The sequence below is a fragment of the Vidua macroura genome, chromosome 3 (assembly GCF_024509145.1).
Source record: "Vidua macroura isolate BioBank_ID:100142 chromosome 3, ASM2450914v1, whole genome shotgun sequence".
Taxonomy (NCBI): domain Eukaryota; kingdom Metazoa; phylum Chordata; class Aves; order Passeriformes; family Viduidae; genus Vidua; species Vidua macroura.
Window position 1 is genome coordinate 45,911,370 of NC_071573.1, and position 26,207 is coordinate 45,937,576.

The following is a 26,207-nucleotide window of genomic DNA, read 5'->3' on the forward strand; positions in this document are numbered from 1 at the left end:
TAATAGAATACTATTTCAGAACAAATGTACAGTTTACAGAGGTTTTCAGACCTTAATGTCATTTCTCACAGGCAGTCAATCTAGCAGACAAACTAAGAAACAGAGACAAATATGAGATCTACCAAGTTATCCTTGAAAACTTGGATTCTGGTGAACACCCAGTGAGGACTGAACTTCACAAGGAGAACATAAATCCCACAAGAGAAACAATTTCCTGCTTTCTGTCTTAATCAATAGGTAACATTAAAAACATATTTACTGGCAAATTCCAGGCTTCAGGTCCATAAAATTAATCAGCAAAACCTAGCAGAGAGATGGGTATCACAAGCAGCTAGGGTAAATCACATGAAGACCACAGATGTCTGACATTACTGAAAGTTTTCCTGCTGTGACAGAGCACAGACACGTCTGTCTGGAGGAGATGCATCATGCCAAATGTTTTTGGCCCAGGACCAAATACACTTTATTTAATAGATACAAGAGGCCATATCAGAGGTCATCCTCTGACTTATTAGTTGGGTGTAATAGTACAGAATCTAGCAGACATGCCAGGATTTAGGCTGAAACACCTATAAAGCAAAACACATGGGTTCTCCAGGTTAAAGTCAGATAAAAATGCCAGTGTGGCCTGTCAGTACAGAAATCTAGTAACAAGCCATATAAGCACAGAAACTGATTGCAGTGTATCAGCCTTTTACTGTTTTGAAGAAATCAGTGCCATGGTTGCATTGCCACTTGGGCAGCAAAAGCCTAGAAGGATACTCTGCCTAGAAGAGGATGAAATGTGTGGTTTGCCATCTCCCATATGTGTATGTTTGAAATTACAACAGACCACTAAAAATAAATTATTAATTACAGTGCAATCCCTTAAAATACATGAGATACATTTTCTCAAATGTTTATCACTAATAAGGCAGCCTGTAATACAATGCAAGGGGATAAATCTCATGCTTATGAATAAATTAACAGAGACCTCTGGATTCAAGCTGATGGATAGGTTTACCAGCTTCTTAGCACGCTGTACTTTGCTGCTGTTTGGTATTAAAGGAGGTCCTTGTAACACACTTGCTGAACAGTTAATGTTCACAAACAGTCATAGCTAGAGGATCTAGTCCTGGAAAAGGTGGTGCAGGTGGGTATTAGTTGGGAGTACTAACTTGAGAGAGCAGCTGCACCATGAAATGCCAGCAGTGGCTCACCAGGGTGTCTGGAGCTGTGTCAGAAATGAGGAAAGTTATGCTTAGCAGCCTGCTCTCCCTCTGGTTGGGAGCTGGATGGACTATTACTGTTGTCTGGCTTATCTGGTTAGGTGTCTTACCCGCATAAAGCAGGGAACAGAGATGTGAAAAACGAAACCTCCTGCTCTTGGGTTTTGCGCTCAAACAGAACAGGATCTGGAACCAACAATGCCTGGGATAGTATGGTTCTAGTGGGAAAGGAAGAGACTGGAAAGGTTTCTGAAATCCAGTGTGACAGTTACTCTGCCTCTTAGTCTCCCACCCAGCAGTACCCTGCTGAACTGACTGAAGACCTCAAATAGACAGTACAACCAACATCTTGCTAATTGCTTACCCCACCTCCCAGACTTCACACACTTCTGCATCCACTGCCATAAAATCTTCAGCTTCCTTACACAACATTTTCCATTTCACTATAACCCTGGGAAATTCCTGGGAAGATTTCCCCAATGCTGCTGTGCAAGTTACTGGGTAAGACCCAGAGGCACCATGTGCCATGGGCCACTGACATCTGTACAGCCTACCAATTTCCTCATGCCAAAGGCCCTGCACTACACAGCTCCTCTGTGTGCTTCCTGTGTGTTCCAGACACCCCACAGAGTAGGAAACGCTGCCTGCTTGGAGTGAGCAACACACCACCACAAACCACATGGATTCTGGTGAATACTGAAGACTAAGAAGCCAAAGGCTGAAACACAGCATATCTTGGTTATTTGTGGTAATGACAATTTGTCCCCATTCATCAGGTCCAGAATCCTTCTGGTCAAAAACCCCACTAAGTTACTGCAGTCCCATCTGCTTTGCCACGAAGCAGCAGGGAAGGTCACTCACTGCATTCCACTGCCAGCTTAGCTTTTTGTGTGTCAAGCAAAACTCCAGAGTCATCAATATGTACATTTGTAGGATGCAATATAGTGACCTTTCACCAATTTTACTGCCATGCTGTCCTAAACTTATAAATAAGATAAAAGGACACACTTCAATTAGACAAGAATTTAAACAAAGAAAGTGATTCAGTCAGTTCATGAACAATCTCCTGCCACGTCCCCAGCTGGGGACTCGGGTTCTGGAGGTAATACTTCATTCTTACAGACAGGCCAAGCATGGGTCTTCTCACAACTGTATTCCATATAGCCATATGTGTTTCACATCCTGTTGGCTTTGTTTGTTTTTGTTATTGTGGTTTTTTTGTTGTTGTTGTTTTGGTTTGGTTTTTTTGGTTGTTGTGTTTTTTGTTGTTGTTGTTTTTTTTGGTTTTTTCTTCCCCAGAAAATTCTCCAAGGAATACATTATGAAATACTACACAACTCCCTCCCCCCCCCTCCAGTTTTCATTTAACCATAGGTTAAACTGATGCATTGTGACACTGCCATGGCAGGGCCATTATTATCTAGTAATCATCTGTCATTCTTAATCATATGCCAGCAAGTTAAAAATCTAATATGTTGTGACAAAACTGTGCTAGTGGATAACTGCAGAGTAAGCAGTTTGTCAGCCTGGAACAACACACTGGTCAGGATGTTGAGCTTCAGAAAGCCACACTGGATTTTCACTGTGAGGAAGGTTATTTGCAAGTAAAAAGTGAGTAAAGTTGGGGTTTTCAAACACCCTTCAGATCGAAAGGTAGCCAAACCATCCAATTAAGCCAAAGGAAGCCATCCCTACTTTCAGTAGTTTCACTATTTTGCTACTTATTACAAGATTGCTAAACATCATTAATAATCTTACCAGTAACTATTTTCATGTGTGCTGGAGGATCTGAACAGACATTTAAGAAAACATTTAACTTACCTCAGTAATAGCTCTAGGAAGTATTTTGTCTTTTCTTTAAACATTTAAATAATTGTTCTTCATTCCTGGAAAACCTGGGAATCTACAGATTTTTGTAGCAAAAAACCCATGAACTGCAGTTACACAGAGACTGCAGTTCAACCAGAGACTGATATGACTACCAGTCCCAGCCTATAATAATAAAAAATAATATCATATTTTCCATTATCTCTTTAACCTGGAACATAATGTAAAAAATATACTTGAAATTTACTGGCTCCTGAGATGAGTCTAGAACAGTTGAACAAGCATCAGTTAGAAAAAAGACAGAATAGGTGAATTAGACCCAGGTCAGCAGGACAAAACCCCATCTTATAGAAAGATACCATTAACTCTCTGGGTTAGAAGAAGGAAACTGAAAATTCACATTTTCAGCATCCAAAATACTTGTGAACTTTGAAGAGGAAAAACATGATAGACACAGGAAGAATATCCTCAATTGTATAATGCTAAATATGTCATCAGAAGTTGACATTCCTGGCCAGACTGTGATTAAAATAAGGAACTCAACACCACTGATCATTTTTAACAAAATGTTAAAGATTTAACAAGATTCAATGAGAAAGCAAACAGTTACAGGAGTGCCATCACACAAAGACCACCCAAGCACTAGCAACTTAGCTGGCTATTAAAGACCAGCCAGTTAACAAAAAGTGTGAAGAAAACTTGAGGGAACTTCAGCAGAGGTTCATCCTCCAACAGCTCTGTTGGGGGTTCTCATCAAATCCTTTTTCTCTGCTGTTAAACGCTGCTTTAAAGCTGGGCCTCTCACCCTGCTCCTTGCCTGAGCTGTGCCACAGCCAGACACCCCATTGATTCAGGTCGTGGCCAACATCCCAGTGTGGCTGTGGGCCTGCCTCACCACTGTGCACTTGGCTGGCAATCACTGATCCTGGTCACTATGCCCAAACCTGATTACAATCCATGATCCTGACTCAGTTTCCCAGCTTGACATCAGACCTACTCTTTCCACTGCAGATTTCCTTGGTGTTCTGGTCCCTGGACTGAACCCAGCTACCCTCACTGGCACTGTCAGCCTCACTTGGGGTACAGTGGAACTGGTCCATGGCTGGAAAAGCCTCAGCTTCCACTGGCCTCCCTTCTCTGAGGGAACAGCTTTCGCCTTGCTGCACACTGGCATTTAGCTACAACAGTTGAAGTTAGCAACAAGCATTGGCTGAGAAACAAAACATTATGCTAGAGCTTTTTAAAAGTTACTCATTTCTAGGAACTGGTATGGTGAAGTTGTGCAAACTTTGAAGGTTTTGCAAACTGCCACATCTACACGACTGACATGGATCTGCTGAAGCTTCCCCTTGTTTACTGCTACCTACTCCCAGATATGATACCTGAGTTCCTCAGTCTAAAAACTTAGTCCACAGTAATACTCTGCTGACTGGTGTTTAGTAAGTTAACCATCATAATGCATGAAGAGGAACATTGTGTTAATTCAATTAAAAAAAAAAAAAACAAACAAAAACCCCAAACAAAATACAAACAAACAAACAAAAAAACCACCCATAAAACAATGCATACAGTCCAATTCCATGCGCAGACCCCAGAACAGATCACCAACAATCTCCTGCTGTAACTCCAGATGCTACCCTTTGGATTCCAGTAGTATTCTCCTTGCAAAGCACTCTAGCACTCAGAAACCCAGTAACAGGGTATTTTTCACCATAGGGATAAATTCTACCCCTTTTTATTCTTGTCCTTGTTCTATATTTTCATAGTTAGAAGTCTGAAGTACAGGATAACTGAATTATGCTTACTTGACAAAGGTAAACAAGAATTTACAACCAGCAAAAAGATTCAGCCAAAACAGAGAAAGCACTGTGTTCTTCAAGCACTCGAATATGTATTTGTTTTGAACTATCCCACTGCTTCCAGAATACTAAGCCCCAACAGTGTTTTTTTCCCCCTGTGATGGTGCATCTTGGAAGAGAAGTACCATCACTAGATAGTAGTTAGGTAAAACCCAGAACACAACAAGAAAATATATTTGAGACACCACATATCATTTCCTTCTGCAGGCATGACATTCTTTTTTATAGAAAATAAAAACCAACCATTTTTATTGACTATACTGTAGATACCTATACAGAGTGTAAACTTTAATATTTCACCAGATATGTGAATACTTCTGGAGAAAGAGTTATCAAGCACCTTCATTTCAACAAATTTTTGATATTTACAGTAAGACATACCTGATTAAGTGTATGAATAGAATGAATTAAGAGTTATAAAAAGTTATACAAAAAGATCTTTAAAACGTTTATATGTTTTGTTATTTTATGATAAATATACAATTAAAGAGGAAGATGTCACACAGTTAAGACTCAGAATTGACTCTGTTTAAAACTGTCACCATTGTGTCTGAAGAGGAATTGAGGAAATGGGGATGTTAGCTTACTGCTCTGATCAGGACACACAGTGAAATGTGCTCATGCAGGAGCCTCACAAGCCCTGTTTTGCTCTGCCACAGGTTGATTTGCACACAAGCTTCCTTCCCAACACACAGTGGGGAAACCAAACTTCACTTCCAGATTTATTCTGCTAATTTGACATAAGTATGCATTTAGATTTTCCCTCTCCAAACTTACTGGTGATGATGAAAACATCAACTTCACTTTGATTTTCAGAACACCATTTTTCCTGTTACTGAACACTGGCACATAAATGGATTTCACTATATTTTTTTCTTTTAAGCACCAAACCAGAGGTGAGCTTCCTGAAAATCAGCTTTTAATTGCCATGGTTTCTTATGGTCTACAAAAAGGCATAGCATGGTTTGCTAAAGAAGAAAGATTGCTAAGATAGAATTCAGAGACCACATTGAGGCTTATAGAATCAAACATAGAAATACTCTTTTAAAGCCTCTCAGAAAACAAATGTGACTATCTCTTTAGAACCACTTGTCTCTCGATGAGTCAACATCCATTCTTTGATGGCCTATCAGCAATTGTTCAAAATATCTAAATTTTTTAAAGTGGATTTTAGGGAACTACTCAGGAATCCACCTCAAACAGAAGAAAGATAAATCTCTTAAAACCTAACAAAAATTTCAAATATATCCACTAAACGATGTTGATTATCTATAACAAATCATGTGCTGTAGGAAAGGATCACATGAGCCAGGGTGAGAATTATAATCCTTACAACACATGGATAAAATACTTCTGTAGTATAGAAGTCAAAAGCTGAGATTCAAGTTTTTGAAGTGGAAGGACTGGTAGTGAGAAGGAATGTGGCTGGGCAGTAAATATGTGCTGTTACTGGGTATTCCCCCTCATCTGTTCATCCTTGGGACCCCCTGATTTTTTCTCAGCTAGAGATAAGCCCAGCCACATGTATGATGGGCAAAGCATACCACTTCTGCAGAAAACTGCTGCTCACTCCAAGGTACAATTCAGTCTCAGGATTTGAGTAGTTCCATTCTCTTTACTCTGTTCTATGTTTTGTTACTTCAATTTTGCCAAGAGACACATCCTCCTTGTCTGGGGCAGATGCAACTAAGGCGTCCACATTTACCTTTAAAAGCAAAGAGATAATTTTAGAAGGAATAAGCTGAAGTTGGACCCAACCTGGGCAGTTCTGTCTTACTTAACTGCTACAAAAACAGCCTCTGCCTGTGTCTGTATGTGCATGTATGTGTGTCCGCATGTGTGCATTGTGGCTTGCTGTCAGCAGCATGGAGCACTTATCTTAAGGGCCTGATTGTGTTGATAGGAGTGAATTGTTTACAGCACATTTCCAAAAGGTGTCTGCTGCTCTAAGGATTATTTTAATGCTCAGTTTCTATCTATACAATCTACTCCAACTGTGTTGTCAGGGCAGCGGCAAGTACGGCCTCCCGGGGTAGCCAAGCAGAGGTGAGTACAGCCACCATTATTCACCGTACAGTAGTTATGTCCTGGAAAAAAAGAGATGAAAAACCTGAGAGAAAAACAAATGCAAACCCACAAAAAAAATCTGAAAGAGACACGTACAAAAGACGTTAAGATTTATGGCTACACTAGGGAAACAAGCCATAATGAGATTAGGAGTGGAAGAAAACTATGCTTTGGGGAGATAAGAGTCACCGTATCCCTTGTGTCAACTTGACATTCACATGAAAGAAAGATCAAGATATCAGAGTGAAAGACACAACATGGATCAAGTGGGCTGTTCCTAAAATCCCCTTCATAAACTGACCACATGGTCACAGATATTAGAATGAAGAGAAGCGAGTGAGTAAATAGAGAAGTGCAATGTGGGGACAATGTACAAAATGCTACAGAACATCTTCAAATATCAACTGCACAAAGACAGAGGAATGATCCATGAAAACAAACACAAATAAATTGGGTGTTTGGGAAAGTGTTAATATTAAAGAGTGAAATGAAGGAGAAGCCAGTGCCAGAAGCAGTGGATCAGAGAGGAAAGGCACCCATCCAGAAAACCACTTGAAACAGACATGACACAGAAAGAAATTACACCAATATTCTGAATATTATAGGTATAAGCATATACTCAGAGCACACAATATTGTTAAATTTTACACTGCCTACCAAAATAGATCAGTGAATTAACTAGTAATAGCAATATAACTGATTTCTTAATTATGACATTTGTATGTATTTTTAAGCTCTGAGCAAAAACTTCCACTAAATTGTATTTTATTGCATATATTAAGTAATTTGAAGAGAAACTATCCTAAGGAGTTTTTATAGTCCCAAAGTAAAAATAGCACAACTCCTGTAATTCCAGCCATATTGGAATAAAAAACAGCAAATGCTTCTCCTGTGATTTGCCAAGAACACACATAACTGCTTCACAAAAAACAAATTATATTTCAAGGGTATCAACTTCCTCTCTTCCTCTTTTCAATAGCATATCTGGAAAACTTCACATTCAACAGAAGCTCAGTCCAGACACTCTACCACCTGCTGTTTTCTGAACATTCCATTTTGAAAAACACTGGATGTCATTAAGAACATCTGGAAGACCATACTATTTCTGTAGTTTAAACTTAATAAGTGAATAAGGCCCTAGCTATGAATATAGCATTCAATTTAGAAGATGATACATTAGCATTTCTGCCAGGTCAGATGGCCACCTTAATCATACACATGCTTTTACAAAGGGCAGAACAGGCATCGTCCCCCCCTCCAGTTTTGGTTTCATGTGGCAACTAAAACTTTTATGGAAAAGAAACTAGGGGACTTTTAATTTCTTACTAAACAGAAATCTAAGCACTAACCCAAATCTTCACTACCCAATTCAGTTAGCAGCTTATAAATGGGAGCTGCTACTAAGTTAATTTAGACAGTAAGGTGTTACACAGCTGGAAAAACTCAGGAGTCATCTGGATTACCTCCTGGGCACTGGGCAAAGGCTGTGGTGATTCCGTAGAGTCGTGAGTGCTTGTGAGGCTGGAAGTTATCATTTTCTAATGAAATTGTGTGATCCACTGCTACAACGGCATCCCTGCCACATGCAGAAGAAAATAGACAGAAGTGAGATGAAGGTGAAAGTATAGGGGAAAACAAAACAACACAACAAGAAGCCTCCCAAAAAACCCCAACCAACCAATCAAACAAACAAAACAAAACCAAAAGTGGAGAAAATTTGAAGTTGCTTCTTTTTTACAATTAGGAAGAGATACCAGAAGTAAAATCCCCCAAGACATCACCTTTCCTGGACAAACCTAGTATGTTATGACTTTCACTCTAGGCAGCTAAGAAATTTATCAGGGAGAAGCCTTAATAATTTTGAAGGTACTTCAAGTACAGGACAATGTCCCTCTACAGGAGGGATGCATGTGTTGGTAGTTTTGGCACATTTTTCACATTCTGCCCCTCTGACAAGTATTGTGGTATAGCTGACATTGCAGCTATTAAGCATAAAAATTATGGACAATGAAGTGTTTTAGGTGGAGCCTCATCTCCAGAAGGAATATAGCTAGTCAGAAGCAATCCTTCCTAAGTATAAAAGGACAATCAAGTATAAAAGGATAATCCAGTATAAAAGGATCTCCAGACAGAATATAGCTAGTCATAAGCAATCCTTCCTTCCTAAGTATAAAAGGACCTGTAGCATGCTGCTCCTCAAACCTGTTCTAGAATAGCACTTCCCAGATGTTAGTTTCTAACTTGGAAATTCTCACACACAGTAATAGCTACTGCTGCTGCAATTGATGGAGGCATTTGGGTAACAGTTTGCTGATAGAGCTCATAAAGCCATTTACATCAAGTAAAAATATTTACTTTAAAATGCAGGGAAGGGATTTTTTTTTCCAGAAGTTAAAGTAAACCTCTAAGTCTTGTTCATATGGCAACATTTTAGAGCATTTGCAATAAAAGAAGTGTCATCAAGATGATGAACACTATTTTTTTCCTTATTTTTGATTGAACATTCATATAATATAGGGCATAGAAAGCCAAGAGTGATGAAATGTCTGCCCTCTACGATGCAGCTGCTGTAAGAGAAACAAGTTACTGCCTACTCTTTTCCCAAGAATGTACAGTGTTAAAAGCATTTTATTCAAGGACAAATCACTATGCTAAAAAGTGAAAACTCAGCATTTACTGGCAGCATTAATAGGTCAACTCTACATATCCACTCCACCCTCCATCAGCTATTGCCAGGAAAGCAACAAAACAGGAATGTGTGAGAGGTCAGGCATGAAAAATGCAGTGTATACTTCAGTTTCTACCAGGGAGAAAAAAAAGATGAAAGTACTCCGTAATTGCTTTAGCAGATAACGTACCTTCTCCAGTCTGTATAGTATAAATTCTTCCCATAGCTTGTAACACCAAAAGGATACTGAATACCTTCAACAATCTTTCGTCTACCAAGCTGATTAGTGTTCATACATTCCAGCCTCTTGGTACCTGGATGTAGTGAAACAATTAAGCCTTTGAATCAGAACAAGAGAGCTCTCATCAGGGATTAAAGACAAATATGCAAGCATGAACAGGGTGGAAAGTCCTGGAAATCTTTCAGTGTGCTGCTTAGTCAAAGCCTTCCTCCTTGTCACATGTGTGCATGTGCCAAAAATTGAATGGATAAATACACTGATGCTAATGCTACTCAGCACATCACCGAAGTTAAAGAAACACAGATGTCCCAGGCTGCCATGGCCAATGCTCACAAGCTGAGATTCCTGCTATGGATTCCAGAATCCTCAGGTTGGTGTGGAAAGGCTGACACTGACAGAAGGCCACCTCCATTCTGGAGGGATACTTCAGCCATTAACTGGTTCCACCTCCTCTGGAAGACATTTTTGCAAAGTTTGTTTGGTGAGCATGTTCCTGAAATGTTTGCTGGGTTGGGTCATGAATGTGAGACTGCAGAAAGAACATCTAACTCATAGATGCAAATAGGTGCAAAAAGGTCTAGCATCAAAGCCACTGCAGGCTGGGAACACTGCTAATAAATGTAAAAACCTGTAGGTTTTTCCTAAGTAATGTGTTTCAGAATTAGACCAAAAAAGGAGAAGATGCAAATGTGAGAACAAGACAGGAAGAGAGAGAAAGTAACTAGAGATAGCAGAAGGAGATACATTTGAAGATTGGAGAAAGTGTTTTACAGTGAAAAAAGAGAGCCTGGCCATTTAAATTTATCCAAAATTTGAAAGGTGATTTGAAGTGTAAAAGCACCTCCACAGGAAGATATCCCTGACAGAGTCTACACGGTGAAAGACTGCAAGATGCCAAAAGATAAAAATTAAATGAGATTTAAAAGCACACTTCCTCCCCCATCCACTGTCACAAAACTAACAAAGGATTTGTGGCAGAACTTTGATCCCTTGATCTTTTGGGTGCATTGCTTTTTCAAGCCTTGCTTCAGTCAAATGTAAGCCAGACTTGGCCTCAGGTTACAGGCCTTAAAACAATAGTGCCAGGATGACATTCTGTAAGGCATATTAGATAAATGTGTGGTTTTCCCTAGTCTTAAACTAACAACTTCTTCAATGCCCTAAGCACTACCTAAAAAACAGCCACATACAAGACACACAGATATAAATCTGTTGCATTCCTAGAAAGTTTTGTGATTAGAATTGAAATCCTTCAGCTTGCACACAGTCTCATTTGAATAGCGATGAATAAATCATTAAAGCCAAAAGCTATGGCTCTGCATAATTTCAGGACTGGACACACTTACACTACTACTATTATGAAGAAATATTTTAGCCCTCCTTTACCTGCATCTACCCAGCACAGCATTGAGGAATAAGGATCAAATGTCAGTCCATTTGGTAACCCAAGATCGTCTTTAACAAGAATTCTTCTGTTTGTGCCATCCATGTACGAAGTTTCAATTTTAGGAGCTTCTCTGTTCCAGTCAGTCCAGTACAAGTTTCTTAGGAAGAAGAAAGAGGCTGGAGTTGAGACAGGGACTTCTCTCAAAAGACTGTTGTAATTAAGAAAATGCTAAGAACACAAAAGTAATACACAGCCCCTAAATCATCTAAATAAATAAGAAGGGCCATACTGCACTTTGATATAGAAGTCAAAAAAGTTTAGTAAAAATGTAGTAAATATACTTCCATTAAAAACAAAAGGAGCAAGCACAGGCATAAGAAGAAATGCTTTCCTTCCATTGTTTAGCTTATGCCAGCCAAAAAGACCTATATTGCAACAGTTCTGAGGGCCATTCAAAATCTACATCTACATTTCGAGTTCTTCATCTCACTTCCCACAATGTCTGCTCAGGCTAAAGCAAGAGCATTTGGCATACATTTGGGACCCATTTGAAACAATATTTTTCTTTTCAGTGTACCGTGTAAGCAACACACAATGGAATCGGAGTAGTTTATCCTCAGCAGAGATCCCCAGAGAGGGCCATTAACTCTCTGATGTTTTACTATTAATAACTGTTTTTTAGTGATAGGATTTTTTTCCTTGATGTACATTCTGTGCCCGAGAATACGCAGGGCCCCTTAATGGCACCTTTGTTGTTTACTCCTTAACACACACACACAGAATTTACTATAAGATGGAAGCCCATGATGCTTGACCTGAACCCAATCCATGATGCTTGACCTGAACCCAGAGCCTTACTCCATCACTGGGGTTCTGCGTGGAACACAGATCATTAAATAACCAGATAAATAAAATCAAGCTTTGTATGTGTTTCTTGACAACACATCCATACCCTCTCACAGGATCCATGACAATTGCTCTGGGGTTCACCAAGCCAGTGTCAAAAAGGATGCGACGCTGGCGTCCATCCAGCCTGGCCACTTCTATTCTATCCAGCTGAGAGTCAGTCCAGAAGATGTTGCGACCTAGATGATCTACAGCTATCCCTTCAGGGCTTCCCAAGTCTGCAGGAAAACAGAGGAAAACATTCCTAGGCATTATATTTATTCCCAATACACTCTATTAGCCTCAGTGCTGCATAAGGATAACCTTTAAGAGAGAAGTTTTCCTTCAGTGTTCTGGCTGTGATCCAACAAAAACTACTTTATATCACTTGGAAGAGGAACATGCATTTTACCTCAAAGTTTAAATACACAAAACTATCATTGAAACATAAACTTTAAGAGATTTAAAGATTTTAGAGGAGCTAAGATTTTAGTTAGAGATAAGCCTTATTAGAGTTAATTAAAATAAAAGGACTCTGTAAGTAGGCCTTGATGAAGTTAAGAGTTAGTAGTTAACTAATAATTGATTGCTTGTCAACACAATGTTTAGTTAGCTGGGTTTATAATGAAGAATATAGAAAATGACAAATAGCTTTTAGGAACATAAGACAATTGTGGGCCTCCTCTGTTCTGAAACCAATTGAAGACAGGGAATGGGAGTTCTACCAAGGTTCATTTGTCATATTTGCATTGAAAAGGTAGAAAGGTCAGAATGAGGAAGACTTCCTTTACTTCCTCATTTTGGGACCCCTCCCCATGAAAGGGACCACCGACCCATTTCAAGGAACAAGCTACGCATGCTTAATAGCTTTTGAAATGATTAGCATACGAAGTGAGGAATGGGATGTACCAAAATGATGAATATGTATTTGTATTTTGGGTATTCAATTCTTGTGTGGATAAAAGGACTCTGTAATCATTTGAAAGGCGCGGTGTGTATTTGGGAGCTATCCCGCACGCTGCCCGGCGTCGCAATAAACATACACTTTCTAACTTTAAACCGTTAAGAGAGTTTTTGTCCGTCACAGTTGGATATTGGTGCTAGATCAATATCCATATTTCTTTAATAAATCATCATAAAGACATAAAATGAAAAGTTCCATGCAGAACAAACTCGCCACATATAGAAATCGTACATGGAGGGGCAAACATAGAAGGCGTTTACAACAGAAAAGGAATAGCAGATAGTGTCAAAATTTTATTCTACCACACTTAGAAGGCCATAAAATGGATTTTACAACCCTTAATATTTCTCCTTCCTCAGCACTGGCATACACAGCATTCCTCTAACAACTTAATTTATGCTAAGTGATGCAACAATTAAACAAAATCTTACTCTAAACGCTAGAGACAATGACATTAACTAACTGATGCAATCTAGATCCAGTTCTTTGTTTTCGCAGAGCTATTCTTTTTGGAACACATTTTAGCACTGTATGAGCACAGTTTTTCTCAGACAGTTATTCCAAAAGCAACAGGAAATAGCAGATAATGACCTTACTGCTCTAGCATTAGTAATTTCTAACTTGGATGCAGGATGCAGAAAAAACATGTATAAAGCTTAATTCAGCCACTATGAGAAACTGCTCTGTTTTTTTCATGGCTCCATTGAAAAAGAGCAGGCAGGCCATGAGGGATTTAAGGAAGCCAAAAACAAGTTATTAAAAAAAAGTCTATTTTCATTCAATTTCAGTTCCAAAAGAAGAGGAAAGAATACACATACACAGTCACTCCCCAAAAGAGGCAAAGTGATCCTTTAAACCAGCCAGATGTTGAAAAAAAGCACCTTTCAAATGCTGATCCACACACTGAATGGAATGTGGCCCGTCAGCCTTCTTTTAATTATGAGGTTTATTCACTGACAGCCATTAAACAAACATTATGTGACATAAGCAACCTTTCTGGGGAAAAGGCATTAGGCTCAGGACATTAGAACACAGGGCTCTCTAGGCTTTGCTACTATGATGTTGCTGTGAGTAACAGCTGCACAATAGTTCAAGCATCCTCTGCTCTCCCACTCAAGTGGATTACACTTAATCTGCACACATGACATTTTAAGTTTATATTAATTGCTGAAGAGGTGGAAAGGAACAAACAAGATGTATTTCATTGTTTCTGATTCACAGCTCATGGCCGGATGGAAAGAGTGATGGGCAAGAAAGTAAATGTTAATCAGGCATTTCTTTACGCCCCCTGAAGGCTCTTGGGCACACTTTGACTCAGATATACTGACTTCACATTACTCCTTTATTTCTCTTAGCTTCTGTGGAGCTAATCCTGTCAGCTGCAAGAAACCACCTCACATATACTTCAGATCCTCAAATGTTCCTACTTCTTTCCTTGCTAGTGGCAGAGTCTGCTGAGGGTGGCCTCCTTTTGAGGTGATGGTGGCAACAGTCCCCAGTGGCAACAATCCCGGTGTCTGGGATCAGAAAATTATTGACTAAATGGTAATGGAGGAGCTCCCAGAGTCTTTTAGGAAACAGAAGACAGTAGCAGGCAAAAGATTTGCTGTCACTGATTCCCAAGAGCCCCTGCTCCCTGACTAGTTTCTTGTTTCAATTTCCTTATGTCAGCTATATGTTAGAAGACTTAGAGAAGTCTAAAGTAAATGTCCCTTCTGTGTGGTTGATAATAAGCCAGAAAACACTATCCCCCATGGAGGGAGGGGTAAGGGAATATTTCAAAGCTTCATTTATCACCAGTCTTTCCAGAGGCACAAATATGTTCCTGCTATATTGTCATCAAGCCTGATACAGTCACAGGCTCTGTCCCTGAGGGCAGGTTTGTATAGACATGTACAGCTGATTAGACTTTAAGTAATTACTGCAGAGGAAAGCTCTGCTTCCTAATCTACTGCCACAGCTGCAAGGCTGAGAAAGACTCCACAGCCTACACAGCTGCAGGGAATAAAGGAGAACTGGATGGGGCTCCACAATTAAACAGTGTTTCTGCAAAGCAGCACAACTTGGATCACAAGAGCTTTAAAAAAAAAAAAACAACCAAAAATGTAGTACATTCCACAAAAATATGCAAGAACTGAAGAAAGCAGCTGGAGCTCACAGGAGGTAGAAGGCTAAGATCAAAACAAAATAAAAAAATTCTCATAAGCCTTCTGAGGGGGAGGCATTTTCCTATTTAATTTCAAAGTTTGAAATTTGAAAGTTTCAGTTTTGGCCCCCACAGAAGATACCCATTCAAATGCTGAATATTCAATATTACTTTGATCTGAATCCTTATTGAAACGTCCATTAACATACAAAAATTAAAGTGCAACATCTCTCCCAGTCTCTTCAGGAAAAGCATCCACATCCTATGCAACCAATAGAATTATTGAGAAAGCTTCATACGTACAATATTTTTAATAGCAAATAAAACTAATGAGGTTTCCATGTGGCATTGAAGCACCTTGAATTACCTTAAATAATCAATCAAATTTAGCTGAAAGCCTTCACAAATAATTTTCCAGCATTTTATAAATTGCAAGAATTTTAATGCCTACACACACTCTCATTAGACAGACATTCATATCCATATAATTTTTTTAGCAATAGTAATTTCCCCCATTTTTAAAAGTGCAGATTTTGAAAAAAAAAAATCATTAATAGTGCAAAGCAAAAATATTTTCCCTGCAAAGTTTCTAAGTTGCACAGGTAAGCACAGGATTGCACTACAAGTTAGAGTCCTTTTCACATTAAATACTTTGGGATGGAAAAAGAAGTCTTACAAAATACCTCAGCTATCAAGTGGTATAGAAATATGAAGCTCCATAACTGCTGGAATGGTTAGGGATGCCCTTAAGCTCTCCCTTTTTCCTTCCTAGGACTATGGTAGGATCCAAGCCACCCTATCTATCTGCTGTCCCTAAGAGAATGGAGTCTCACAAACTGACTATTCCAAAGCACAAAGTCCAGGCAGTGCTTCTCTACACATCCAAAGAAAACTAAACCAAATTTATTGTCGAGTTTTATACCTGGCTGATCATTTTTCTAAAATAATTACAAGTTTTTGTAATAATGTCTGCAAAGGATTCAAAGCAAAGGTGACCTCTTCCACTATCTTAACTTCAGAGGTGTTCTAGGATCTTGAGGGCAGTAGTGTTTAAAATGTGCCTCCAGCTATCTTTGCTGTGGTTTTTTTTTTTTTAATGACACCTCCCCCAACCAGTCACTTTGTTCTCTAAACCTGTCCTTCCCCTTAGCCCTTTCCACTCAATAAAAGGGTTTAACACTCAAGATGCACGGGCTTGCACTTAACCCTTCTAATGAATATTAACATGGACTGCAGTGAGTAGCAGTCTTGAAGGAAAGAATGTAAGAAGATAAAAACTGGATAAGCACTAACTCCACAATACCATCTAGTATAATGCTCAAATCCTTGGACAACTACAAAGGGTAAAAACCAAACAAGGTGGCTTTACTCACTTTCCATGCTCACTTGAGTAGCAGGCACGGGAAAACCACAGCTGAAATGGTTTCTAACAATTCTTCAGCTGTTTGATCCCCAAGCCAAGGAAGAGAGAGCAGGAGTTCTTTACAGCCTCCATGCTCACCAGTCCTTTCTCAGCAGAGCAGACAGCTAATAGGTAGAGTTCAGGAGAGAAAAAAAAAAATACTACATGTCACAAAATCTCAGCTATCCAACACCTAACTTGCTTTCCAGAACAAAAATCAAAGACACCCTCTGATGGTTTTCCATGTTAATGTATAAACACAACTCTTAGCTCAGGCAATACCTAGGAAGTACATATTACTAAATCCAAGTCTAATACCACTCCTAGAGAAAGACTTTTGTGCTGTTACCTGTTTTGATTATGGTTGTTGGCTCCCCGCCATGCAGGCTGGCCCTGCTGATCGAAGGACCGCTGATGTCTGTCCAATAAACCATCTTGTCCACGCAGTCATAAGCAACTCCAATAACAACTTTGTCCTGTTGGACAACAGGCAAGTTAGATCAGCTTAGGATAAATAACAGTTACTCATCAGCAGCATTAATTTATGCTTTTAAGTTTCAAGCCTGAAGGAACAAAATTCTTGAGGAAAGGTGGGAAATGAGGAGGAGAGGCCGAGAAAATCATTGGGTAACATTGTCAAGTATCTTAGAAAAATACTTCCAGTTAAAAGTCCCTTTTAAGTAGCAGAGATCATTCACCATTATTTCAAAGAAGCATTGGAGATATTAGTACTGAAAAGTTTGACTTCTACAGCTTCATCTGCATACCCATCTAAAAAAAGTTCATGCTGACATTTTACTGTGTCACCCCTTAATGTACCTTTTTCCTCTCATTCTTTCCTTTTAAGGGGGAATAATGACTTCCATCAAATCTGACTTACACTGACATACAAGTCATGCATTATGGCTACACTTCCTATGTAGCACCATTTCAATCCATAAAGCTCTAGCAATTAAGGTTTTAAAATAAAAGTTAGATTAAACAAGTACTACATAAATCATTGTGGTGGAAACAATGTTCTCAGTAACAAGAAACATTTATATGCAATTTTTCAGGCAGAAAGAAGACAGGACTAGAGTTTGAGTTTAGAGTTCAAACTCACTCCCCCAGGCAAATCAAAGGGAGTATCAGGGTAAAGCAACAATTGCACATAGATTCTCAAGTTTGTCACTGTTGCTGCTTTTGCAACACAGCTTCGAATTAAAACAGATACACTTATACATTAATTCTGTGGGTTGCAAAACAGTATAAACACCTCTGGCACCATTTTGCTAATACACAACACAGACAACACAAAGTCAACAATGCTAGCAGAGACTGAAAGTTTCCATTTAATTGGAAATTTCTAGAAAGAATTGCATCTTGCCTCCTGGAAGTTCTTTCCTCAAAATACTTCTAATTAATTAAAGTTAGATCATGTACATAATGAGACTAGGTGACAAGTATTCAGAATCATGTCACCTTCAGCCTTATTACACCATTTTTTGTACAGCATGTTACTTTTTTAAATGTTATTGCAGCAGCACTTTACATAAGGGACAAAACCTTGATTTTGCCCTTATATCACAGCAATTTATGGTACTATTTAATGACGTGAGTCTGTGTAATTTAGCCAGTATTTGATTTACTAACTGCTCAGTATAATACATAAGAAAAAAAAAAAGATCAGCATGCTACTTCACATTGACATCTATTCTAAATAAAGCAACACTGGAATGAAACCAGAAATCCTAGGCCTTGGGCAAAAGAAATGAATGTGATGAAACTGCCAGTGCAAAGGGCTGGCACGTGACACTGGTGGTGGAAAAGAGAGTATCAGGAATATACTCAGTATCAGGAATTCATTTTCTTGGAAAAAAAGATTCTCAAGACGGTAGTAAGAAGCATGGGAAAAAGATCTACCACCCATTGGGCTTACACATGAGGAAGGAAGGAAAAAAAAAAAAAAAAAAAAAAAAAAGAAAGAAAAATATATGTGTAGCCAAGTGGAGACAACTGACTGAAAAAAACCCAGAAATTGTGATAAGTACATTTCTCTCTCTTTCAGGATTTTTCATAAAGGTGTACAGAGAGAAATGAAAGAGAAAACTATTTCTATTTCTATTTTTTGTTTTTCTCTTGTGGAATGTATTTAAAGAATTGTTTACCTGGAGTGATCACTTGGTTGGATCATGGTGGATTGTTTGGGCCTGATGGCCAATTGGATCCACCTGTGTCTGGACTCTCAAGAGAAGGTCATGAGTTGTATAGTAGTTAGATATGGTAGTGAGAGAAAGTAGCATGTAGTTTTTAATATCTTCTTTTATATAGTATATTAATGTATTATAGCATAGTTATAATAAAGAAATCCTTTAGCTCTCTGAATTGGAGTCAGACATCACCATTCTTCTCATTGGGTTCACCTACATTTTACAATAAAGAATAGATTAAGACTTAGGAAAAAACTTTGAGGGAGTAGGAATGGAAAAAAAGGAAAGAAGGAAAAAAAATCTCCACCTACTAATATTGTAGGTCTCCTAAACTTTTATACCAGAATCAGAAAGTTAACAGAAGTGTGAATAGACAGTAGTTTATATGAAGAGCTGCTGGAGGCACGTGAGATTAGATTTTGTGTGCCATTCTTTAAAAGGAAATAATTACTTTTTCCATACCTTAGGTTTAAGATTTTTGACTAGTCAGGTCAGGAATTTTCAGTATCAAATTGGTGGGATACTAAAATTTTAATGAAAAGTAAAAATTGTGTTTTCAACTTAAATTATTGAGGTATGCAAACAAACAGTAGTCTTCATCTTTCTCAGGAATCTTCTAAAAAACATGGACTTAGTATAGTAAATTACTTACTGGAATATGCAAGAGTGCTTTTGCACCATTTTTCTTCATATTGTTTCCCTCTAGTGGAACATGTTCAATTTTACCACTTTGGGCAAAAAGCAAGTGCGTTCCTGGTGGCAGAGGTACCGTGTCTGGTCGAACAGAGGGCCCAACAACAACAGGGGGAACGGCTGTGCTCAGACCTTGTTAATAGAGAAGAAACAGATGGGCAAAAAATTAGCTTGCACAGCACAACAAGGCTCATTATTTGCAGAGACACAATTACAGTCAGACTTCTTAGAAGGAAACAGCCCTATAAGGAGACATCAATAACTATAATCAGATGCAGAAAGCTTCTGAAAATCTTCCCCTTGGCTGACAGGGAAGGAGCAATTGACATAATAGGTCTTTTCATGTTTGCCTCTGTAATTGCTCTTTACTTCAAATGTTTAGAAAAATCTATCTTATTTTGCAGCTGAAGTGAGGAAGACATAGGAAGGAACATCCTTCATTTCCTGAGGCAAGTCAGCTGTTACAGCTCCCAGAGGGCAGAGACTATCTGGGCCTCTCACTGTTTCAAGGCAAGGAAGAAGCTAGAAAACTTTCTTTTTCAGAAGCTTACCACAGCTGTCCAGATACCCTGGCTGAAGGAAAAGTGTGTGCTGAGATCACTGAAGGGCATGAGACATACCACCACTGGGACAGCAGAAATCTGCATTACTCCAAGTCAGTGCTGTATCTCATGGAAGGACTAAGCCCCCATTGGGGAGATGGTGCACTCAGATTGAGATACCCACAAGAAACAGCTGCTTCAGCCACTTACATGGTGGTCGAATTCCTGGACCGCTTCTGGTGCCATCAATCTCATTTCCATCCCTATCCACACACCAGCAATATCCACTGCCAGTATGGCACTGAGTGGGTAGGTAATTCCCATGCTCATCACACTGGGGAATGAAGTGACCAACTCTTATATCCCTCGGGAAGAAAGCACCTCCGCTGCCAAGAGCTACTTCACGTTCATGCTGGCATTTGGTCTTTTCTACTTCTGAGGAAAATAATGAACAGAGCAAAACAAACCCCAGTGAATATTTCTGTTTTAGCGAATAACTACAGTCCATTAACAGTTAACATATGCTGACCACCTATACATAAGAATTCTTACCTCTAGTAGAACATGACACTGTTCCAAACTTTGAAGGCATGTGACTTCAGAACAGCTTCAACAAGTCTGCCCTATGTAAGTGTGACATATGTGCCTTAAACTTATTTTATCTTTCACTGCCTAGTTTAAAAGGGAACAAACAGGTCCCCTGCATCTTCTGTCATTGAAAGGTCATAAACAGGAGCTGAAAAACATGGTTGCTCTCCTTGAAGCAGATGAGCAAGAACATTCTGTTTGACTTTTGACCCTGACTTCTACTCACTGGCAATTATCCACAGGCTTTAAAATGTGACTAATTAGACAGACCCTACAGCTGCTGAAGGACATTCAGGGATCTGGCTCTTTATGTTTCAATTTTACAAAATAGGCTGAACTAAAATGTACATCTTCTTATATTATTTATCATGCAGTAGGGAAAGTCATCTGGATCAATATATCTTCTAGAAGCCAAAGAACATAATGAAATTAAAAGAATACAATAAAAATAATATATTTCCTACTCCAGACAAAGAAATCTGGCTTGGTTTTACCATACACTTGAGATCCCTGAGAGAGAAAGATGTAATTATGGGAGAGTATCCTTTCCCTGTCAATGAGTTCTACAGACATTTAGGAATACTTAGCACAAACTGTCTGCTGAAGAGTCTTTAACACTACACTTCCATTCACTCCTTTCCTTGTTTTTACACTGCCAAGATTAGGACAGGATTAGTTTTGTGTGGCTCAGACTAGACTGACCCCAGCTGAGCAAAAACCTAATCCCATGCATCTACAGACTGTTGTGGTGTAAATCTCTGTTCTGTAAAAAGAAGGGAGGTTTTTATTGATGTTGAAACCAGTTATGCAAGCAAAAGCTTTGGACAAGTTTCATGCACCTGGACATATTTAGAGAAATATAAATGACTGGAGAACAGCTCACTGAACAACTGCAGTATCTGGCATCGGTTTTAATGTGGGTGGTGGAGAGCCTTGAATCAACCTACAAAACCAGGCCCTGTGGGAAAGCCTCCATTATCTGTCTCAGATTTTGTATTCATGTATTCCCTGTCCTATGCAGTATGCAGGTAAAAGAAATGTTGATTCCAGTAAACAGATGGCTTTGCCACAGGTTTTTTTATTCTAAACTCTCATTATAGGCACTGTTCACAGGAGAAAGCAGGGGGAACACTGAGCATTGGTAAACTACCCCCCACACATATTTTTGTCCAATGCAGAAAAAAATTCATCATTTCATTCCTATCAGCTTTGAGAAACGCTAACTCCTCCTCAGTACGATACAAGAAAAGAGTTAGAAACTGTTCCTTTTCTTCTTCACATCAGAAACTCATAAAAATAGGGTATATGCCAACAGGTTACAGGTTTTTAATCAATATTCTATACAAATTATGGAAAGGAGGGTGTATACTCTCCCAGATAGGATCCAGTGGTTACACATAAAATATATTAGTGTTGTTGGTGCCTTGAAATATTAATGTCTGGTCTAATTTCAAGACAATGTTCACAATTAGTCTAGCTATGGCAGAGTTTGAAAGATGAGATTGACACAAAAAATAAAGCACATTTCCTGCCCTGATGAGCTAACAGCACAAGCTAGGCAAAATGAGTATGAAAGAAAGGGCACATACTGAGGCAGCACAAGGGCTACTTATTAAGCCAGCATCCAGACACAAACCTAAGAGCCAGAAAATGTCCTTCACTATAGCAGCCTAAATGTGGTTTCTTAGTAAGCATGCCTTTAACATAAATACTGTAGTATTTCATCCAGTCAAGACTCTTCAAAGATACAGAACAATTAGCATTAGGAGAGTTCTCTGATCTTTTGATTGGCATGAAGAAAAAGTCTGTTAAATACAACTGGTAGTGAAAAGAGCAAATAACACCTACCTGGTATAATGGTGCTGCTGTATCTACTACTGCACCTGATTGTAGCAAAAGGAAAACAAGCCACACCTGTTTCAAGGCTCCATATACAGGGATAACTAGCCCTGATTTTCAGGAGGTTCTCACCATTCTTGAAACCCACATTTGAAAGGCTAGGCAAATGATCATGTCAATGATGATAAAAATGGTTACACCAGGATTAGTTAATTCTGTCAGAGATTAAACAACCAGTAAAAGCAGGACCTAGTAATTGTTGGTGATGAAAACAAAAACAAGGGGGGGGACATCAGCTTTACATTAACAGCAGGATCAAGTTACAGTATTTTTCAGTATATGCATTTGAACATCACCAATCATCATTTGCTGTAAAATTAAGTAAAACCCCATCCCCATTGCATTTTGCTGCAGTTGATGCTTGACTGCTGAAGGTAATACACAGACCTAATAGCTTTGCGTTTTCCTACAGCACTCTATGCCCACAGAACTGTTTCATTCTGGAAACTAAGCACTTAATTTGGCAAATAATTAAAAACTGAAAGAAATTATCTGAGTCAGAAGTCAGATGTCATGAAGTAGTGGTATCTTTGGTAAATTCCCATATTACCTTAGTATTGCTTGTAAATTTCCCTATTAAGAAATTTAATTCCATCATTTGGAATCCAGAGGAAGATATACAACCGTAGGTTGCATCATTTGGGGAAGTGAAACAGGCCACATGAGGAGGACAGGATGTAAATATAAAATCATACTTCTTGGAATAAACTGTGTAGACAAGCCTCTAAAGATAGCATTTTTGGGTTGTAATTTCAAAGATTAATCTATCAGCACATCACTACTCAGTGCTGTAGGGATTGTGAGAGGGTATAAAAAAAGAATTCAGCACAGGGAATATACAGGCATAGAGAAAAGTATGAGGCTTTGGAGGTGATTCAAGAAATACTGCATCCAGCTCTGGCAACCACAGTTCAAACAAACAGTGAGAAACTGAATGAGTGTACAGAAAAATACTCTTAAGACAGAAGCTGTAGAGCAGAACAGAGAACTAAGGTGCACTGAAGAATTTGTGGACTGTGGAACACAGTACAAGTCAGACTAGATACACAGAATGGTGCATCCTGAACTTCAGCTAAATGATCCTTCTTCAGAAGGATCAATTTGTATTTGATGAGTATTAAACACTTTTTTTCAGTTGATTCATGAATTACCAGTAGAAATCTGGAATTTAAAAGTCACTGAAATAGATTATGGAATTTGTAAAAATGAAAACAGAAGTAGCCTGAATATGGAAAGATGAAATGAAAAACATACAAGTACACATTTTTCACATATGTGAAGAAAGAAACAGAATGGAGAAAAAACCAAACTAAAGCCATATACAAACATTCAAGGTATTTTTTAGCCATAGAGGATTGCTCTTGTAGCAGCAATGTAGAAAATGATTTATGGACTTTTCTTAAAAAAGATGGAAGATGAGTAAAAGGATGAGAAACTGAGATGTATGGACATCTCTTATTCAAAGACTTATATGGACATTTTTAATTGCTCCCCTCAGATGGTGTAGAAAAAAAAAATTAAAAATCCAAATGAAAAAGCTTCCCTTTGTCCCTTCATTTTCCTTTGTAATTCCTCACTTACAGTTTTGTCCTGGTAAGTGTATTTCTCATGTGAAACCAGTTGCACACAGATGATCAGAGAATAGCTCTTAACAGTTCCTAGTTCCAAGAATCCAGTCTCTCGTTACTGTTTAGTAAACAGTGTCTGGGGTCTGCAGGGGTAGAAACACTCAGACATCTGGTTTTTTTTGAAATGGAAAAATGAAGCGTGAGGAAATAATGAAGTACAGACTTCCTTAATAGCTCGGAGCAGCAGGACATTCCAGCATCATTAACTCTTTCATTAACCTACCCTTTCACTCCTACAGACATTCCCATGTCTGTGACTCAAATCCTTTTTTCTTGTTAGTCTACTTGTTTCAAGAGTTGCCATTGAAACTTAACAGTAGGTTTCATGCAATAATAAAGACACCAAACAAGCAAATAATTGTACATATGTTTTGGAACAGAGAACAGCAAAAAGAACTGAGTATTTGGATGAATGAAACTTTCCATGCTATTAACAACCAGGAAACACTTCAGTTACTACACTGAGACTTATTAGATCAAAACCTTATTGGGTAAAAAGTGGGAGACAGGGTCTCTAATTACAGCTGAATACAATACAGGCTCCCCTGTAATCTCCATTCTGAAGCAACTTGAATGCTGGAGTAAACAAAACTACTTTTGTGAGGCTTCAGAAAGTATAGTTTGTTTCTGTCCCTGGCAATGATTAACTGATGGATCCAGCCACTCTAGAAGCACTAAAGCTTTAGCAACAGATGACACCCCAAGGGCAGCTATTGTTCTATTAACTCTAAGAAGGGAGCAATTGCTAAGTTGTAAACACTGCCATTGCTGCAGACTATCTTCGCAACACAGATATTTTGTACTTCAGTCACAATTCAGCAAAAGCGAGACTTCTTATCTACTCAGATTTTTTTTACTGCTCAGAACATTTAATGAGCAGAGACAATTGATACACATATTTCTAAAGCCTGTCTTTTACTGGTAATACAAAACCATATTAAAAAAAAATATCAGTGAGGCATATATGAAGACTAACAAAGCCTGGCAGAGCTCCACCCACTAAAACAGCAGATACAAAACTCTTAAAAATATTTTGTTACTGCTATTAAAATTGAGTGATGGAAAAACCCCTATTCAAGACAATTGCATTGAGCACAGAAAGTGAAAAAGTGCACAGGATAAGTAGGAAATAAAGTAACTACAAAATACCATGCGCTTAACAGTTGAGTAGACACACTAACCACTACATAAGAAAAGGTGTTAAGAATAACAAAACAACCCACCTACTTAAGTAAATCATCACATATACTCAGAAGAAAATTAATTGTGTCCCTGTAATAAAGTTAATTGGCCAATTGCAAATACCAGTCTACCAAACCACCTGTTTCATCTACAAAGGGCACATGGCAGACATGAAAGCAATGCTTTTGCCTCTACATTTCTACCTGAAGAACTGGAAGCTTTAAGGTTTGATTTGCTTCACGTTATTCACATCAAGTTTCTCCTCTAGGAGAAATAATTTTGGTTTTATCAGCTGGATAGTTAACTAAATATTTTGACACAAGTCATAAACACCAGTTAGTTCCTCATTCATCTAGCACTAAAATGAAAATACACATGGGTAATCGTGCATGAAATGTTAGTTAAAAATTATATTAAAAGATTGACAAAGTGGTGAAACCTATGCCTCAGAATTAAACACTTGAAATGCTCCTGAAATTTACCTATGATATAAAAATCTACAAGCATTGGGTGATTTCACATAATGTGTTACTGTGCACATGGTCAAGTGTCATGTAAATATGATCCAAAATTAGAATCAACTTTGTGATTTTTTTTTTTTCTTCTCTGTACAATCCTTTGCCTTTTGGTTTCAAAAGTTGAGCATCCAGTTGTGGAAAAAAAGGTCAGAAATTCAGAATTAGGGAATATAGAGGCAAAATAAAAATATGAAGTCTCAGGTAGTAATATCATGCCACAGAGACAAGTGCTTTGAAGCAAGCACCTCCACTATTAAAAAATAACAAAACAACCCAACCAAAACACCCGAACCTTTTCTTTCCTTCTGGTCCTA

General features: G+C 38.5%; 1 protein-coding gene across 1 annotated transcript in view; it reads right to left on the reverse strand.

The window, feature by feature from the left end:
- Positions 1–5,109: 5,109 nt before the first annotated feature.
- NID1 (nidogen 1) overlaps positions 5,110–26,207 on the reverse strand; it is a 43,336-nt gene continuing 22,238 nt past the window's right edge. The window contains exons 13-20 of the mRNA XM_053972292.1: positions 20,289–20,513; positions 19,496–19,668; positions 17,004–17,130; positions 12,210–12,381; positions 11,257–11,414; positions 9,820–9,943; positions 8,425–8,537; positions 5,110–6,981 (exon numbers count right to left, since the gene is read on the reverse strand). Coding sequence (XP_053828267.1) covers positions 6,860–6,981; positions 8,425–8,537; positions 9,820–9,943; positions 11,257–11,414; positions 12,210–12,381; positions 17,004–17,130; positions 19,496–19,668; positions 20,289–20,513 — 1,214 coding nt within the window. The 3' untranslated portion in view covers positions 5,110–6,859. The remainder of the gene's footprint in view (positions 6,982–8,424; positions 8,538–9,819; positions 9,944–11,256; positions 11,415–12,209; positions 12,382–17,003; positions 17,131–19,495; positions 19,669–20,288; positions 20,514–26,207) is intronic.